The following is a 19170-nucleotide window of genomic DNA, read 5'->3' as shown; positions in this document are numbered from 1 at the left end:
TAATGAACATTATTATTTTTTTTTTTAAGAAATGATTTATACAAGTCCTAAATAGACAAGTCTCATACAAGCCTTTGTAAAAAAGTAAACCTCACTTTAAAAAAGTGTAAAAAAAAATTATTATTTATTAGTAGGATCTATTATTTTATAAAAGACTTGTATGAGACTTGTCTATTTGGAATTTGTATCTAACATTACTCTTTTCTTTTTATACATAAGGAGGAAGATTGGATCTTGATTATTTTAGTAAGAAATTAAAGTGTTGCCAATTGATCTGAATGATTATTTACATGCAACAATAGTAAAATGGAATTTAAAAGAATTGTTAATGTTTTATTATTTTTATAATTGTAATGACTTTCATAATAGGGAATATGCTGACTTAATAAGTAGAATATTATATTAAATATATTGTGAAAATAAAAAAAATTAATAAATCAAATATTAATTATTAAACTTATAAATAATATTTGAATTGACACAATGGGGGAAAAGGGGATGCATGGGCAGGGAGAATGTTAGTTGGCAGTTAGTAAAGCAGGGACATGATAGTGGTTGAACATAAAACAAGCATTTCGGTTATATTGATAATCTAATACTAATGCTATTTTGGGCCTCACAAATCCTCTATGAGAGAGACATCACCTCCTAATTTTGAGTCAGATTCTTCTGAACAACGTAAGATAGTGGGTGCTCATTTTGAGACTTCAGCACCCGCACCCCGATACAGGATACATTGCACTGTAAATGCTGCAGGCCAAGCAGTTGATGCCTCTTGCTCTCTGTCTTGCTGACAAAACTCACCGACCAACTGCAGACTTCCCAGAAAGAGTTTAAAATTTAAGCAGTTACCAGAAAGTTAACATCGTCTCTGACACCATCCACATTATTAAGGGGAATCACTACCCTTACCGGGGATGGTTACCGACATTTTCTGTCCATTTATTTTTTATATCTTAATTTTTAATTAATAATTAAAAAAATATTTTTCTAATGGCTTTGTAATTTTTTTATGTAAAAAATTTATAAAAATACTTTTAAAAAATACACAAAATAAAAAGTAGATTTTACATTTATGGTCGGCCTCGGTGCCCTAGCACTCTAGCAGTGCTCTATATAAAAAGGTTTAGTACAGACGGGCCACGTACACCTTAATTAAGAACACTGCTCGGGGGCTGTACTAAACCATTTTATTTATTTATCCTGCAAACCAGTTTCAACTTTCATCACCTAAATTCTCCATTTTTATTTGTGAACTTTGGCTGTCTCCAACATTCCATCTCGACTTCATCGTTTGATCATCTTAGGAAAAAGATATTTATAATCGTAATGTTCATAAATATTGTATATAATCGTTTTGAAAAATAATAAAATTTATTATTAAAAATTAATTTTTTATATGAATTTTATATTTTATTTATTTTTTTAAAGTGATTATACAATAATTATATAATTATTATAAATATATTTTCTCTAAAAGAAATCCAGAAAAATAATAAATGTAAGAGACATAAACGATGAATCAAACAAGAAAAGGGACCAGCAGAAATAAATACGAGGTAATATATTACACGTGAATGCCCATCCGAAAAAAGAGAAACGGCATCGTTATACCCTGTTCTCTGTTCTGTTTTCGATCACAGAAAGTGAAGAACAGGGGATGATATGCATACATAGTTTTTTTTTTTATTTTTTTTTTTTGCCCTTTTTTCTATAAAACTCTGTATGTATACATCGTTCTTAATCTAATTTAGCTACCAACACTGGTCAGTCTCCCAGTTCCTCCTAGTACGTCCCGGAAACCCCGCCATGGCCACCGTCGACGATGAGAGCGGCGAAGAACCATAGGGCCTTCGTCGATACCCGTAAATTTCTCTGTCATAACAAGCACGTTTGTCGGGGTCGGACAGCGTGCAATAAGCTGCATGGATCTTCTTGAAATCGTTGGCCGATGCTTCCTTCTGGTTGATGGCCACCACGTCAGGGTGACACATTCTCGCCAACCTCCTATATGCCGTCTTGATATCGTGGCAACTTGCACTCATGGGGATCCCAAGAACCTCGTACAATGACGCAGCGGAGGCCATTTGATGAACAGGAAAATTAAGGTGAGGTCTCTGAGCTTGACCTGTCTCTGTTGCTGCGCTACAAGCAGCAGCTACAGTTTTGTGCGGACGAAATCTAAGAAAAGATGGCTTTGCTTGAGGTTGGTGTCTGCTTGAGAGGGCGAGTGGAAGTGGGTGTTGGAGAAAGGAGGTTGAAGATGAGGAGGCGAGCATTGAGAAGCTTGTGTTGAGAATTTGAAGCTGGAAGCGAATAGTGGAGGGAGGAGGGGAACGGGGCTTTATATAGAGAGAGGAAAAACAGGGCGAAATGTTGGCGTTGGGTTAACTCTGGTTGATTTTGAAAGGCTTATCCATTGGATGCTGAGTCAGCTGGCTGTTTTTATGGATAGGCTTACCCTTATATTTCATAGATGATAGGGCCCGCTTGGCCTTTCTCAGTCCATAAATGCAGGAACATAAGTTCAAATTCCTTAATCTATGGTAATGTTTAATTAATAAGCGATGCAATGGAACTTTTTTGCAATTAAACACGATTTACTTGGAGTTGGGGCCTATATCGGGGAACAAAACTTCGGTTAATAAGTAGTTCTGGATTCTTCCATGGCCGTTTGATGATGCTGAAATCACGGTCGAAACAACAGTAAACAGCCTACGACAGTTCCTATTTTTCCCAGAAAATAAAATATCGAAAAGACACAGGACGAGTGCAAGTGGGATGGATCTGGAAGCGTGCAACAAGAAGCCCATTTTGATGACATTGTCGACGATGGAATTGACATTTACTGAGACTTTTGGCGTGTAAACTACAGTTTAAGACCTACATACATACGATCTGGCCTGTGAGAAATGTTTTAATATAAATAAATTACATAAAATTTAAATTTATAAAATGACGTTGTTTGATGTGGTAGATAAATTATAAAATTATTTTTATTATAAAATAGATATAACATATCACATGAAGTTACGTCTGTCTATGAATTATTTTTATATAATTTTTTTTATGACTATAATAATTCTCTTAATCTAATTGGCAAAGAGGTTTCACTTTTGGTTCTATATAATTTTGTTATCTAAGACAAAAATGAAAGGAAAATGTAGGAGGTATGAATAGTGTTAATAGCAAAGACCTAACAAGGCGGTCTCTGTCATCACAGGGAGCTGTCAAACAGCTCACATGGGACCTTCAAATCCTTAGTGGAAAATGTACAATAGCAGAAGAAACTCAGGCATCCCAAGAAAACCAAAATGAACCAAGGTTTGCTTGGCTATTGCAAGAGTGCATGCCATCAATAATCTGAATAGTTGAATACATATCCATAGAGCATGGGAATGGGAACTAAACAAAGCTGTAAAAGAGGCATCTAGTAGTTGTGGTGGCGCGTAAGCAACGCGCGCCTATACACATGATGGGGAAAGCATTCGATTAGTTTATACGCGGTGTAAGTCATGGGCAGCGTAGACAAGGGACACATGGTGGCGGGTGGCAACAAAAGAGTTAAGAGTTAATAATAAAAGAAAAAAATATATAAAATAAAAGAGACGAGAACAGAGAGGCAAAAAGGAGGCTAGAGAGCGGAGGACAGAGAGGTATCGACTTTATAAACTTCACATTCAAGGGATTTATTTGAGACATTTTTTTTTTTTTGGGTTTTTTATTTTATTTTATGTGTAAAGCACTATTACTGGCATCTAAACTACTTTGATTAATATGTTATCAAATTTCTTATGCTGTTATACCCACAATAAAGAAAGATTCTGTTGCTATGGCATTAGTTTTAATTTTATTTTTTTAATAAATTAATGATCATTCGTTTAGATCACGACTTCCAAAAGTTTGATGCATTTTTGTCAATTACCTTCTTTATTATTATTATTATTATTATTATTATTATTATTACTATTATTATTATTTGGCACAAAATAAAATACTTAGAGTGTTTTTATAACTTTTTTCCTACTCTATATTTGACATTTATTGGACACTCAACTTTATTTAGATAATGAGATAAAATGAAAAATTTTTAAAAAATTTCATAAATTTCTTCTTATATATCACTCAAATAAACAATTTTTATTTTTAAATATTCAGTTTTTTCATTCAATAATTATCTAATCGTTACAATTTTTACAAATTTAAAAATAAAACACAAAAATTAATATAACTTTTTTAAAGTTCAAAACAAAATTATATTAAAAAATTATATTCAAACAACTTCTTAACTTTATAAAGTTTTTATTTAATTTATTCTATCTTATTTTTTTAAATTTAATAAAATATCTTAATATAAATTATTTTATTATTATTATTCACGTATAATTTTATTATTATTTACAGAATTTTGAGATAATCCAAATATCTAAACAGCAAAACAAACTTGCGACAACTTTCGTTGAAGACAAGTAGAGACTATTATGGCCACTTTATCGACTTAATAAATGAAAACATCGCCTTTACAGCGATTTATTTAACATCTTTTTTTTTTTGTCATTCTCGTACCAATTGAAAAACTTTTTCCGATTTCGATGTCAAAAGTTGAAAAGGCACACATCCTCTCCTGTCTGCGCTTCTAGACCGGCCACGACAAGGGGTCGAATCCCATGCACCAAGTCTGGAAAATGCCGAGCAAGAAGTAGACGAGGATGGAGTCGTAGCGACCCACGACCCCTACTAGAAACAACTACTCCGAAAACCCACCCGATTCGCTCTCGTGGCTTCCCTCCACCCTTCCTTCCAGCCCTTCTTTTTCTACAACCGCGACAGTCGTCCCAAAAGCCACTGGACCGACTTTAACGCCACCCAGGAGCTCGGGTTCTCCTCCTCCACGACAATGACGTCCTTTGGTTCTACTCTTTTACTCTGGTGGTGTTTATATAATTAGAGGTAAGAATCGAGAAATTTTTGTTTTGTGTTTTTCTTTTATTATTTGAGGTAATTCAGTATTCCAGTTTGTGCATTATTCTTCTTAGTTATCGTTCCGTAGTAACCTTGAAAAACTGGTAAGTGTGAAATCCTACCGGTTTGTGAAATAACCGCTTGGCTAAAAAGATTAAGTTAATAGGAATAAATAGATTAATTAATCATTTGTATTTATTTAACGCTACTCCTCACATCTGAGTTAGACTCGCCTCAATAACTGGACCAATCACGTGAAATATTTAATTAATTGGATAAAGTGTAGAGTTATGATTCAAGACCTCTCTACCATGTGAAATTGGGATAAGGGTGATTTCACACAGTTGAACCCTATAAACCTTAAAAAATGCACAATGTCATTCTTTTGTGTTCTTTCAAATGCTATATGTGATTCTGATGCAGTGAGGCTTATAAATTTGTGGGGATAATCAAAGGTTTCCTTAATCTGTTACCTCTGTCAGTCTGGTTACTGAGGGTGTGGTTACTGAGGTACTAAGGACCTTGTTGTACAAGTGGCCAAATCTTCGTCTTTGCGATAAGATGCTATGCTGGTGATCAGAATAATGAAAATACATTTAAACTCATCTTCCCAAGTAGTTTTGTCCCAAAAGATTCAATATAGTTTTTATATAAACAACTTATGCGTAGTGTCTCTGTAGGCTGCTATAACTTACTTTGAGGGAAATATTTTTTGTTACGCAGTTCCTTCAAATGTTGAGATTTTCTTGTCGCCCTGGCCTTTAAGAAAAATCAAAAAACAAAAAACAAAAGAATTTCTTACCTTCACCTTTTTGTCTTGACATGGTTAATTGAACTTTTATCTTGAAGGCTACTCAATGCAGGTAGACTTCTACATTGTTTTTAGAGAAGTTGAAATTTGTAAAGACTATTCATTCAAAGAGTGACTCAATGGTGAGTCGATCTTTTGTGAAAGCAAAACAGACTTGATTGTAAATTTGGTTAGGGTGGTGGTCAGGTGTGTGCTTTTCTTTCAGCTTCATTCGATCCTCGTGCAGATGCTAACAAGAGTTATAATGGCCACATGTACTTCCTGACTGTTCAGGGATGGCAAGAAGTTTGACTTAATTTTGTGTAATCCCTAGTTTTTTTGAAACCATGAAGGAAGTAGGAAGAAATCCTACAGTTCTTGTAGTGAAACTCCAGAGGGGATGATTTTTCCTGGTGGAGAAAAGGCTTTTGTAACTCATTCTGTTGACGATAGTGCTGTTTGATGCAGTCCCTTCAGTATTAACCTTGTCTATTTTATAGAGAAATACACTGCACAATGTTTCAATGTAAAAAACACCTTGATTCTCATTGATGTATACAATCGTTTGTATACACTAGTTACAGAGAAGTATTTAAGGCAAGTATTCTAATATAGAAACTATGTGTGACGCCCCGACTCCCACGTACAAAAGAATGGGAATTGTGACGTCGGGGCGTCACACTATGCTTAGACTATTGCACAGTTTGTGCTATACAAGGAATGATGAATTTACAATAAATGGACAGATTGTAACAGTCAAAAATCATGAGCTGGAAATCTGATCTTGTGTCTTGGCTTGATCTATGGAACCTTCCTTAATACGCCCCCGCAAGATTGTGGTGCCATCGGCAAGCCCAATCTTGTGACGAAGTATTTCAGTGCATTGTCTGGACAAAGGTTTTGTCATTAAGTCTGCAAGCTGATCCTGAGTATGCACATGCCGCACCTGAAGAGCTCCACGCTGAACTAGATCACGAACAAAGTGGAGATCAATCTGAATATGTTTCATGCGTGAGTGTTGAACCGGATTGAAGCTGAGATGTGTAGCACCAAGGTTGTCACAGAGAAGAGATGGCGCTGATTGAAGGGACACTCTGAGTTCTTTAAACAAGGCAAGTAACCACATGGTTTCTGAGGCAGCATTGGCAAGTAACCGATATTCCACTTCCGTAGAGGATCTAGCAACAGCACGCTGTTTTTTGGAACTCCACAAGATGGGAATGGAGCCAAGAAAACTGATATAGGCTGTGAAGTTGAGGTGCGATCATCAACGTTGCCGGCCCAATCAGCATCGGAAAAAGTGGTGAGAAGCCAAGAGGTGGACTTCTTGAGATGAATGCCATGAAAGATGGTTTGCTTGAGATACCGAAGAAGTCTTTTTGTAGCTATCCAGTGAGTAGTTGTGGGCTTATGCATGAATTGAGACAATTTATTAATAGCAAATGATATATTGGGTCGAGTGAGGGAGAGATATTGAAGACTCCCAATAACACGATGGAATTCAGTGTCATCAACAGAAGTTGTTCCATCATGTAGTTTTAAGGATGTACTAGTGGATAACGGAGTAGAAACATCCTTCGCACCAACCATATTGGTTTTGGACAGCAAATCACGAATATACTTGTGCTGGGACAGAAATAAACCTTGAGGAGTAGGAATGACTTCCACTCCCAAAAAATAATGAAGGTTGCCCATATCCTTCAAGGAGAACCGAGCACCAAGTTGCTGAATAATTGAATCCACAAATTTTGGATCGTTCCCAGTGATCACAAGGTCATCCACATAGACCAAAAAATAGCATGCAATGGAGCCACAGTTAAAAATAAACAAGGATGAATCAGCCTTGGAATTGGGAAAACCAAGTTCAAGAAGCGCTGCTTTAAGGGCAGAGTACCATGCCCGGGGGGCCTGTTTAAGGCCATAGATGGCCTTGCGCAGTCGACAGACATGATCTGGTCTGGATATGTCTTTAAAACCAGGAGGTTGTATCATATACACTGTTTCAGTGAGTTCACCATGCAAAAACGCATTATTAACATCCATTTGCCTTAAAATCCACCCTTTCATATTAGCAACAGTTAACACAGAGCGAATGGTAGCAGGTTTGATCACGGGACTGAAAGTCTCCTTATAATCTATCCTGGGTCGTTGATTATACCCTTTGGCAACTAAGCGGGCTTTGAAACGATCAATAGAGCCATCCGGTTTTCGCTTGACCCGAAATACCCACTTACAACTGACTGGGTTACACTTTGCTGGGGGGGGGGGGAACTAAGTCCCAAGTCCCCTGCTGCATAAGGGCAGTGAGTTCATCAGACATGGCAGTGCGCCAATGAGGGTTGGAGACAGCTTGTGTCACACATGTTGGTTCCAGGCTTTCGGGAAGGGAGTGTTTGGTGACAAGATTGAGTTGTTTAGGTTTGAATATATTATTCATGGACCTAGTGACCATTCGGTGTGACCTAGGGTTTGGAAAAGGGTTTTCGGCAATAGGTTCTATTGTGGGAGCATGGGGAGATGATAAATCTGCAGGAGGAGAGACACACGACAATGGTTGTGGAGATTCACATGGGACCGACAATGGAGATTCAACATTATTAGGAGAAAACCCAAAAACAGGAGAGGAAGAGATACGGGGATTACCTGGGGGTGCAGTGGCCACGGCGGAGACACCTTCCGAAAACACTGGTGCAGGCAAGAGCATGAACGTCGGCGGGCAAGCAGGCGGAGTTGGAGCGTGAAGAGGGACTGAGAGGTGCGTGTGCGAGGAAGAAGAGAGAGACCCGAGGGATGTAATGGTTTGATCTTCATCAAAAAGAACATGCCGTGAGACACAAAGCCTTTGGGCTTGTGGATCAAGGCACCTACGCGTTCTGGGTCTGGGAGTAACCAGCAAAAACACAAGGTATTGACTTGGGCTGGAGTTTGTTGGTGTTATAGGGCCGGGTGAGAGGGTAGCAGATGCGATCGAATTTCTTCAGCTTGAGGTAATTGGGCTTTTGTCCAAACAGGGCCTCAAAAGGTGATTTATTTTGAAGGAGAGAGGTGGGCTGGCGATTTATGAGATAGGTAACGATTTGAAAAGCATGAGGCCAATAGGAAAGAGGAAGAAAGGCATCATGAAGTAAAGTTAGGCCCGTTTCGACAAGGAGACGATGTCGCCTTTCGAAGACTCCATTTTGTTGAGGCGTGTGAGGGGCCGTCGTGTAGTGACTAATGCCATGGAGAGAGAAAATATTTTAGACTTGTGAATTCTCCACCATTATCAGAATAAAGACTTTTGATTTTAGTGCGAAATCTTTTTTCAACCAATTCCTTAAATTGAGGAAAAATATTTCGAACACACGACTTTGCAGGCATGGGGTAAAACCACATATATTTTGTGTAGTGGTCAACAAAAAGTAAATAGTAACGAGATCCATCAAGACCAAGACAATGTGCGGGACCCCAAACATCAGTGAAAACAAGATCAAGAGGAGCATGGCTAGGTAGAGTGGTGGATCGAAAAGGTTGTTGACGTGCTTTATTAATAGAACACGAGTCACACAAGGATGACATTTTATTATTTTTGTGAACAGAAAGTGAAAAACAATTGACAAGATTTTGGACAATTTTAAGAGAAGGGTGTCCAAGACGCTTGTGCCATCCATCAATCGACGTTCGTTCATGCACACATGCCACCATTTTTGAAGGAGAATCCACCAGTGAGTCTGGAAAATCGTAAACGCCATTTTCACATGCACCTCTTAGTAGGGTCGCCCCCATGATTTGATCCTTCACAAGAAAAAAAGACGGGTGAAACTCAATAAAAACATGATTTTGAGTGGTGAAATGGTGAACAGAAATTAGATTTTTTTTTTTTTATATGAGGCACACAAAGTGTATCACATAAAATAAAAGTCCGTTTGGGTGATTGTAAAGCCAAGGAACCAATATGTGAAACAGTTAAACCTGACCCATTACCAATAACAACTTCATCAGTTCCATCATATTCAGCATGAATGGATAAATTTCCGAGATCGCCCGTAATGTTGTGAGAGGCGGTAGAGTCAAGAAGCCATTTTTTGTCATGTTGATTTGTAGCAGAAGTACAGTTGACAGTGACTTCAGAGGGATGCAACTGGGGACAGTTTTTTGCGATGTGGCCCATTTGATCGCAAAGCTGACATTTTGGTTGATAGTGCCTCTGAGTGGATTTGCCCGAATTATTATTGGGCTTGCGGAACTCCTTGGAATAGTCGGTGGATGGGCGAGATTGCCCCTGGGAGCGCTGAGGCCCATTTGTTTTAGAGGAGCCCTTGAATTGAGACCCATTTGGAGAGTTCATCGTGTTCCTCTGCCGATGAGAGTAATTTGTAGTGGCACCTAGTTGTTGAGTTGCACTCTCCAGCCACCGCAAGTAGTTCTCATGACTCATGAGGAGATCATGAAGCTCTTCGAACGCCAAGGAGGTTTCCCTGGCTTGGACTGGGGCCGCGATTTCTCTGAAGTCGGGACCGAGTCCATTGAGGACATACAAGGTGAGATCATCATCGGAGATGGGATGATCGATTAGAGCGATCTCGTCGGCAAGAGCTTTCACAGCGTGCAAGTAATCGGGAATGGTGCGATTCCCTCGCTGGATTAAGGTAAGCTCTTCCTTGAGTTGCATAGCACGGGTTCGTGATTTACTAGCATACATATGGTTGAGTTTCTTCCAAGCCTCATGAGAGGTTTTGGAGGTAGCAATGAGAGGAGTAATGGTAGTGGACGAAAAGGCCAAAATAGCACTCAAAATGAGTTTATCTTGACGAACCCAATGAGTTTTGTTTAGATCCGAGGAGGATGTGCCTGCATGGGAAGGACACGGAAGAACGCCATTGACGTAGTCTAGGAGATCATAATCTATAAGCAGAGCTTCAAACTGAGCTGGCCATTGCGAAAACGTGGAAGGTGTGAGCTTTTCATTTATTTGGGCAGTGATGTTAAGAGCAATGCGTGCATTTTCAGTGGAAGAAATGGGTTGGTTATGGGTACGCGCGCGCGCGCGCGCACGGTTGGGTGGGGGGGTGGGGGGGGTTTAAGTCTGAGGAAGAAGATATAGCCGGAGTTGGATCGATCTGCTCGTTAGAGGAAGGGTTGTCTGATACCATATAGAGAAATACACTGCACAATGTTTCAATGTAAAAAACACCTTGATTCTCATTGATGTATACAATCGATTATATACACTAGTTACAGAGAAGTATTTAAGGCAAGTATTCTAATATAGAAACTATGCTTAGACTGTTGCACAGTTTGTGCTATACAAGGAATGATGAATTTTCAATAAATGGATAGATTGTAACAGTCAGAAATCATGAGCTGGAAATCTGATCTTGTGTCTTGGCTTGATTTATGGAACCTTCCTTAATATATTTAAACCCTTCTTATTAAACAGGCATGTGTCAAATAAATTCGTTCTGAAAATCTTATACTTTGTTTTTTTTTTTTATAAGTAAAAATATTATATATATAAATAGTAACCAAGTACACTGAATGTATACAAGAAAACACTTTGTCCATATTAGAAAGCCCCTAATGACCCAAAAAGCCTGTGAAAAACAACTCAAAATACACCAAGCCCAACCCCATCCCCTTGTTTCCCGTAGAACTAAAACTCTATCCTAAAAACCCACCCAAACCACTTGTTTCCCGTCTTCACAATGCCCTCCTTTTAGACTTTCCTCTAGTTGAGTTACTACTCTCGGCGTCGTAGTTGATTACCCAAGAAAGACGTTGTAACTCCCTAACCCATCTCTACAAATCTCCAAACCTTTTTATTCCTCTCCACAATTTTTAATGAAGACCTCCATGTTTCTGGCAAAAACTCAAAAGTCTTTGATTCCACCCAAAAGTGCACCAGCTGACCCATAATGATATCAAACCTTCGACTTCAGATGTAGGGGCTTACCAAGTTGAAGGGCTTCATTCTGTCGAGTATTTATGCAAAAAGCTTCGGGAAGCATATTTGAGGCAGAAAAAAATATGCGAAATGAACTGCTAATTGGGCTCACGAGACAGGCTAATCTGAATGCCGGAGTGCTCGAAGTAGACTCGCCGGAATCCAGCGACTTTTTCTGTGTCAACAGAGAATGAGGAAAACTCCCTTGCAAAAATACAGTTCATCGGAGGGAGGACCAACTCCGAATGGCCCTCAAAAAAGTCGCCGGGGCCCGTCAACCTTGTTTGTGACTGAGGTGTCACTCGCCGACTAAAGGGAATGGAGGGATGCGGTGGTTGGGGTCGCCGTAGCCCTCTAGGATATACAAAAACACTAGCAGATTGACGCCGGAGTACTCTTATTTGCCTCGCTTGGAGTCGGCGAGACTTTCTGTGTTAGCGGCACGACCACCAGAGCACTCTGAAAGATGGCAGAAATAGACCCTTGCAAAAGTCCAGGTCGCCGGCAGGAGGACCGGCACCAAATGGCCCTCAGCGAAGTCATCGGGGCCCGTCGGCCTTGTCTGTGCTGATTGGGAGAAAATCAAATCATATACGCCTTATATCAATGCTTTAGGAGGTTGGAGTCACAATAGTAATGACTACTGAATTTGTCCAAGGACAAACAGATCAATGGTGGCTTGCTTGGTCATTTTCCCTCCAGTGTATCAACAGCATCAGCCCATGTGGCTTAGAAGAATATCTTCATGCTTAAGTTCTGGATATCTATATTTCTACTTATCCAGGCAATTTCCTAATTTTTCTAATGTTAAGAAATTTGTTTGTCTGGGTTTAGTAAAATTGCAGTTTGGATGATCCTTGTAATGGCCATTTGGTATTCACTTGAATGGTGGCTTTGCTGCATTTGATGATTCTCGTAATGGCCATATAATTTATCAGCCTTAGCTCCCTGTTTTGAGAATCAAAAGTCCTGGTGGTTTCCTCTCTATATTAGCCCAAGAATGTTGTCCAATCTCAAGTTTTCTATATTTTTAGCTAGGTTCCTACGACCACTTGAAAACAACTTATGTTACCTCTATCAATAGGAAAATGAAGATTATTTCCTTACTTCATAGGTAAGTTTAATGGGAAGATATAGACCTGTACCATATCTGCATTTACAATCAGCCAAGCAAAAGATTCAAAATAGTTTGAAGCTGAGTCATGCATTGGCAGACTTGGTATATTGATTATGTGCATAAATATTTATGTTGGCATTTGAGGTTTTAAATGCATTAATTTATGTCTATGGTCTGTTTTCATATTTTATGTTTTTCTTCCTATTATTATTACATCTCATGCTGTGTTCTTCTCAAATTCTTATGGCCTTCAACTCCGATTCAGTGCAACACTGCAATCCATGTATTGCAATTGACAGATTCGTACTTTGTACTGGCGGTGCATCCTGTGAATTGAATGCCTCATTTACAGATGACATATTTTTATGACTGCTGATCTATTATAGCATCTGAAACCATTTTTGTGATATATCTGTGGGCTTACATGGTGAATCTCATTTTAATAAATCACTGAATCAGATGATCACTGTGGTGCAATCCTGAAGAATGAAGTACAATCTATTGATGAAGCTACAAGTTGTTGACTTGAACCAGAGACGTCTAATGGTTCAAGTTGTTTGCAACCTCCTTCAAATAACTTAGGTTTTGCATTTTGGTATTCAGCGATGCTTACCTTCTCTTTTGGCTTGATTAATAAGTTTGATCGTGGAATCACGTCAAAGTTTACTTGCTCTATGTAAACAGGTTTTTCAGCAAAACCCAGGGACAGTACTGGTGAAAGGATCATTACAGCATAGAGATAACCCAGTCTCAGGTTCCTCTCCCTCTGGCTTTAACACTTCTCATGTCTCATTTTTATCTTTGACAAAAGGCTGTTATTGTAGCATTCTGATAATTTTCTATAGTCTTTCAATTCTTAAAAGAATTCTGGAAATATTCTTTTCAACTTGGCTATTCACAAAAAATCCTTGCTTCTACAGTTATGGCCCTGTGCATGCTTTTTCTGATCTTGTTTTGCCTTTTTTTTTTTCTAACATTTACAGCCAACGTTCTTTTTCGTCTCCCCCTCCCCTAAATCTTGTGACACCTTGAAGCTCAGCTTTGTTAAGTAAATATTGGTCATTGCCGAAGGTCTTTAGATGGAATAGCATCTCCTTCTCTCATTAATAAGGGGCGGAAGGTTCAGTAATGGGTTCAATTTCTTTTGGGTACTGAAGCGTATATACCTATCAATTCATCACAAACCTTCAGAAATCCTTTTTCCTTATAACATGCAAACCACATCTACATCTGCAGGAAGATCAACAGCTGGTTTTTATTTATTCTTTTTTTAAAATTATAAAAGAGTTATAAGTTTATCATTATACAATATAACATACATACATTCAGACGAAGAGAATGCCTGTTTAAAGACCACATATTATAAATAGAAATCAAGCTAATTAACAAAAAGAAGAAAAAAATGCAAATAGAATCATCTTGAGATATCTCCATCTCTAAGATAGTTGGAGGGCTTCCAATAGGCCGCGTGATCTTTCTTCTTCGTTCTCTTGAAATGTTTGGACGCAGCCTTTAGCACTTTAGCCCTTGCCTTTGTGGTGGCTGGGTAAAAAGTATTCTTTATGGGAATTGGGGATAACTCATACTCCATTTTCATCTTGTGCTTCAATTTCAGAAGATTAATGATTACTGTTGGAGGCAGTGGTGCTGATCTTCTTCTGGACGTTGGAAGTGACTTTCTTGAGCTTGCCTATGTTTCCCAAATCTATTTCCAATTCCATCCCGAAGAAGAGATTTCTTGGTGTTATGAAAACCCAAATCATCAAAGTCCAAGCCATAGGACTGTAAGCCCGTGTGTTCAAAGATATTGAGCCCTGCGTGAATTCGAAAGCCGAGTTGTTGGGGGAATTTGCAGAGAAGCTCTTTTGACATCAATGTCTCCAAGTACTCCACCTTGCTAGTGGCCACCACTAACTATGTTTTAACGTTTCAGGCCATGAGTCCTCTTCACTGTTGTTCATTCTACTTCGACTATAGTTAGCGACTTGTCTTGCTCATACTAAGGCCTCGTTTGGTTACATAGATGAGATAAGATGAGATGAAAGTTGAATAAAATATTGTTAGAATATAATTTTTTAATATTATTTTTGTTTTAAGATTTGCAAATGTTGAATTGTTTTTTGTATTTTGTTTTGGAATTTGAAAAAGTTGTAATGATTAGATGAGATGGTTTGTTTTCACAAACCAGACCTAAACGTTATTAATTATGGATTGTCCTCAACAGTTATGGCACAGTAACCTCTCTTTTATTTCATCATCCTGAATTTTGGTTCACCTCCATTCTTTCTGACTACAAGTACGAGCCAACTTTTATTTAATTAAAGACTTGAGGGAAGTTATTAAAAGGCAGCTTAATAGATTCTGTAAAGTCATATATACAACATGAGGTGGTATATGCTGTTATCCAATATTGAGAATTGATCTGCATTGCTTAGATCTTTGACTTGATGTACTTCCAAATTTTTTTTTAGGAAAAAAAAAAAATGAGATATTTGTGTTGATGTGCCTGTCCAAGCTATTTCGTAGAAACAATTTATTAAGTTGTAGGCTATGTTCTTGCAGGTTACAACCATGAAGTTGCTCTATCTCAAGCAAAAGGATGTTTGAGCAGCGATGCTTCAGTTGCACATTTTTTCATTCTCCTTGTTTGTCTTTTTTTGTCATCACTGCGTTTGGAGCTACATCTTTGATTTTCTAATTGACCATACCTTTTCATGTTTCCAGTTTCCTTTCCCCTTACCACACTGTACTCGATATGAACATTAAGCTTTCATGGTTAACATTATCCCATTCTTTGGGATTTGATTGGTTTAATCATTCTCAAGAACAGGACCTGTCTCTCCCATCTGTCTTGTGGTGATCAGTCCTTTGAGCCTGAGGTAACTGACAAAGATGTCTCGATCAATGAAGTTTGATGCACAAGGGCGCCATTCATCAAGGAAATAAACCTGCACCACCAAATGTCTCGTTTTGATTAGATCAAACTGTCAAGTTCTAATGGGATGAAACCTCGAGGTTAAGAACGAAAGATTGATCGATGGTAATAAATAAAACAGCTAATTTAGTGGAAATTAGTCTTATATTCCAATTATCTGAAACAAACACTCCAATTTACAACCTAAGCTTAGGCCCTGCTTACCAAATTGGTTTTTCGAGGTCATACAAATTAGACGAAATTTCTCCCGTAAAATATAGAACGAATTGGCAAATGTTCGAGCAGATCAACATGATACATCGTTACCACGAGGCTTCGGTCATTCAAACCAAAACAAATCACTCCCAATTTATGATTGATAGTATTTTAATTTGTACATCATACATTACATTACAAACAAACAAATTAACAGCAGATCCATTTTAACAGTAACGCACCAGTTTCCATGGATGCAGAACATGATAGTAATATGCAAGGACATTATAATATGCTATTGAACAAGACAAGGAGGTAAAAAAACTGCACAAACGAAGAAAATTTTAGGCTTTCCCTTCGATCCTTGCATGTGTAAGCCCAACGCATGCATCGACAAAATCCTCATCTATGAAATCCGTGGAGAAGATCTGCAGTCGATCCACGCAACTCCTGGAGACGCACTGAGTAATAAACAACCTTGAATACTTGTGAATCCGTCCTGTCACGGGCTTAACACACAAAACTGGGTTATCAGCCTGTGGGGTGACTGTATTCTCCACCCTGTAAAAGAATTTCCTCGATGAAACCGGTGGTTGCTCGCTCAAATGCTTCAAGTTGCTCTCGAACTTTGTCGATGGCAAATCTGTGTCAATCCAGTTATCCTTCAAATAACCAGCACTCCATAAGGGGCTCCCGGGCTTGGGGTGAGGTGACTTCCTCGGCTTCCATACACAGATAATTCTCTTTGGCAACAGTTCTGCAATTGTTTTTCCAAACACATGGTCATCCTGATGAATCAGAAACTCCCCAAGCTGATCCTCCAGGTACTTATCAAAGTCAGCAGGGTCTTGGTGCCCAAACTCGGTACGAATCTCCAAGATTATGATCTCTGACTGTGTCTCCGACAAGAACTTCTTGATGTCTTTGATGACAGCGTCAATACTATATGTGACAAGGATTCCATGGCAAACGCGGCGATCCTCCTGAACCCGGATATCAAGAACCCTGGTGCCTCTCACAAGCTGGTGATAGATGGACAAAGACTGGCATTGCGCAAAAGGGCGAGAAACGAATGGGAAGCCGATCTTGTTGGTAGCGGAATCATGGGTTCCAGGCCATACTATCTGATTCACACGAAGCTTCTCTGGGTTGAGGCCAGACATCCAGTTCTTTCTATCTGGAGGCCTGTAGTCACTGCCGGGAAATTCGTGACCACAGCTTCCTTGAAGATCACACAGACTTTTCTTCTCCGTCGAGATCGCCTTTCGTCGATCCACTTGTTTGGAAACCTGGGAACCCATCTCAGTGTAAAAGAAGAAAAAGAAGTCGAGTTCTTTCTTTTTTCTACTTCTGGTTTGTGTTTCCTTTTCTTTCTGATCTGCTAAGAAAAAGATTAGGTTTTTGGGTTTTAATATCAAGCATTGTAAAGTCAGATGAGATTTTATAATGGTATATGAGAGACTTCTTCAAATACAGAGAGATTACTTCCTCTTCTACTCCAACTTTCTCAGTTTTATCATCATATATTGTTATTTTTATTTTCATTTTTCTGGTTTGTGATAGGACGTGATCAGCATGTCATTGTTTCTGGTGGGCCGGCTTTTCATTGCATTATCGGTGGAGAGTTATAATCGAGAGTGCTCTCCACTTTTGTATGGCTGTCCAACCTTCTATGAGGTTTTGTCTGGTTTTAATATCCAGCTTTGGGATCATCTTGATTCATTAGGTATTTTTCGATCTTTGATTCCTAACATTTTTAATCATTATCTATGGCTACAATTCTATCACACCGCTGTTTACCATTTCATCTATCCTATATTTAGTAACGACAGAGAATATCTTTTATTATAAGGAGCTAGTCTACATACTTGCAATAAATACATATAGTTACGTTTAAAAAAATTTTAAAATTATAATAATATATTTATTAAAATAATATTTTTTACAGTCCTGAGTGAGATACTGCTTGTGCAGTACTATTGATAAACGAGAGTAAAAAAAAAAAAACATATTACTTGTCTTAGCCAGAATTCATGAATACTACTTTCATTTAGAAGATAATTTAGGATTTGATTTGCCATGGTGCATAACAACTTGTCAACTTGGTTAAAATGAAAAAAAAATGTTAATTATCATTATTTTACTATTATATTTTTTATCCTTTCTTATTGTAATATCAAAAGATATATAATAAAAGGATGATAAATAATCTTTTTCAAAATAAAATCCTATTATACAACTTTTCACCAGTAATACTAATAATAATAATAATAATAATTAAGGTTAACTACAAGGCGAAATAATGTCTTAATTTATTTGGGATTAATCAGCTACCATATGGTCACAAAAATGAAAAAAAAAAAAAAAGAAAAAAAAAAAGGAATATGAATTCAAACTGAGAACGAGAAATCCAGCTAGCATACATATGGGTCATACTCGTTGGTGGTTGAACCACCTCATAATCAAATCACTTAATCATTGAAGGAAATTTTGCTCAATCATAGCGCTTATTGAATAAAAATAATAATAATAACAACAATAAAGCTTATAAATAAAATAATAGGAAAAAGTGGGCATGCAAGTGATGATATCAATGGTCCGGTCGTCCTTGTTCAATGACCAGGACCGCTCAATGTTTAACCTCTGGCAGTGAAACCAAATGCAAGACCTCCCCCATCCCCCCGCCCTTTAGTAGTTGCTGTAATTGGCATATATGTTGCCACCCGAATAATCATCTCATGTATAATATTCTTTTCCCGCCCACAAAGATCGAGCAATCAAAGTCTTAAAGATTAAAAGAGTTAATCTGCTTTACAGATTAGGCAATTGTCTACTTTATAGAGTAATTACAGAGTCACAAACCAGTAAAACCCTTGCACCATGACACAATTCTTGGGGCCTACGGCCATGTGCATTCACAATCTGTGGTTCAAAATTAGCGTCAAGTTGCTGTCTCCTGTTTCAGATAGCGATACCCAGAAAAAATGAAATAAATGGGGAAGAAGATAAGGGGAAGAGATGTAGCATATTCCACATCCCACGGGGATTATATATAGTATTTTGATACCATATAAACAAATTGGGATATTTTTCATTTCAAAAACACCAACCTACTTATATATAATTACATATATTGGTCATGTATTGTGATACACCATATGAGAAGTTCTTGCTCTTTATAAGATTTCAATGGGGTTCTAATTGTATTATTGACTAATTATTTTAGAGTATAGGCCATGTAGCTTGTG

General features: G+C 38.0%; 2 protein-coding genes and 1 long non-coding RNA gene across 3 annotated transcripts; 1 reads left to right on the top strand and 2 right to left on the bottom strand.

The window, feature by feature from the left end:
• Window positions 1–1528: 1528 nt before the first annotated feature.
• Window positions 1529–2370, bottom strand: LOC121254244 (chaperone protein dnaJ 11, chloroplastic-like). The gene has a single exon (XM_041154213.1). The coding sequence runs from the start codon at window positions 2277–2279 to the stop codon at window positions 1755–1757; it is 525 nt and encodes a 174-aa protein (XP_041010147.1). The 5' UTR covers window positions 2280–2370; the 3' UTR covers window positions 1529–1754.
• A 2229-nt stretch (window positions 2371–4599) lies between these two features.
• Window positions 4600–15600, top strand: LOC121254248. The gene is made up of 4 exons (XR_005938594.1): window positions 4600–4950; window positions 13252–13387; window positions 13477–13546; window positions 15355–15600. It is a non-coding gene; the product is annotated as an uncharacterized LOC121254248 (long non-coding RNA).
• Window positions 15601–16049: 449 nt separating this feature from the next.
• LOC121254238 (PI-PLC X-box domain-containing protein DDB_G0293730) lies at window positions 16050–17423 on the bottom strand. Its single transcript, XM_041154204.1, has one exon. The coding sequence runs from the start codon at window positions 17221–17223 to the stop codon at window positions 16267–16269; it is 957 nt and encodes a 318-aa protein (XP_041010138.1). The 5' UTR covers window positions 17224–17423; the 3' UTR covers window positions 16050–16266.
• Window positions 17424–19170: the final 1747 nt, after the last annotated feature.

This window comes from Juglans microcarpa x Juglans regia, chromosome 3D, assembly GCF_004785595.1.
Source record: "Juglans microcarpa x Juglans regia isolate MS1-56 chromosome 3D, Jm3101_v1.0, whole genome shotgun sequence".
NCBI classification, from domain to species: Eukaryota; Viridiplantae; Streptophyta; class Magnoliopsida; order Fagales; family Juglandaceae; genus Juglans; species Juglans microcarpa x Juglans regia.
The sequence above is the reverse complement of the archived record's forward strand: the minus strand, read 5'-3'. Positions and strand labels throughout refer to the sequence as shown.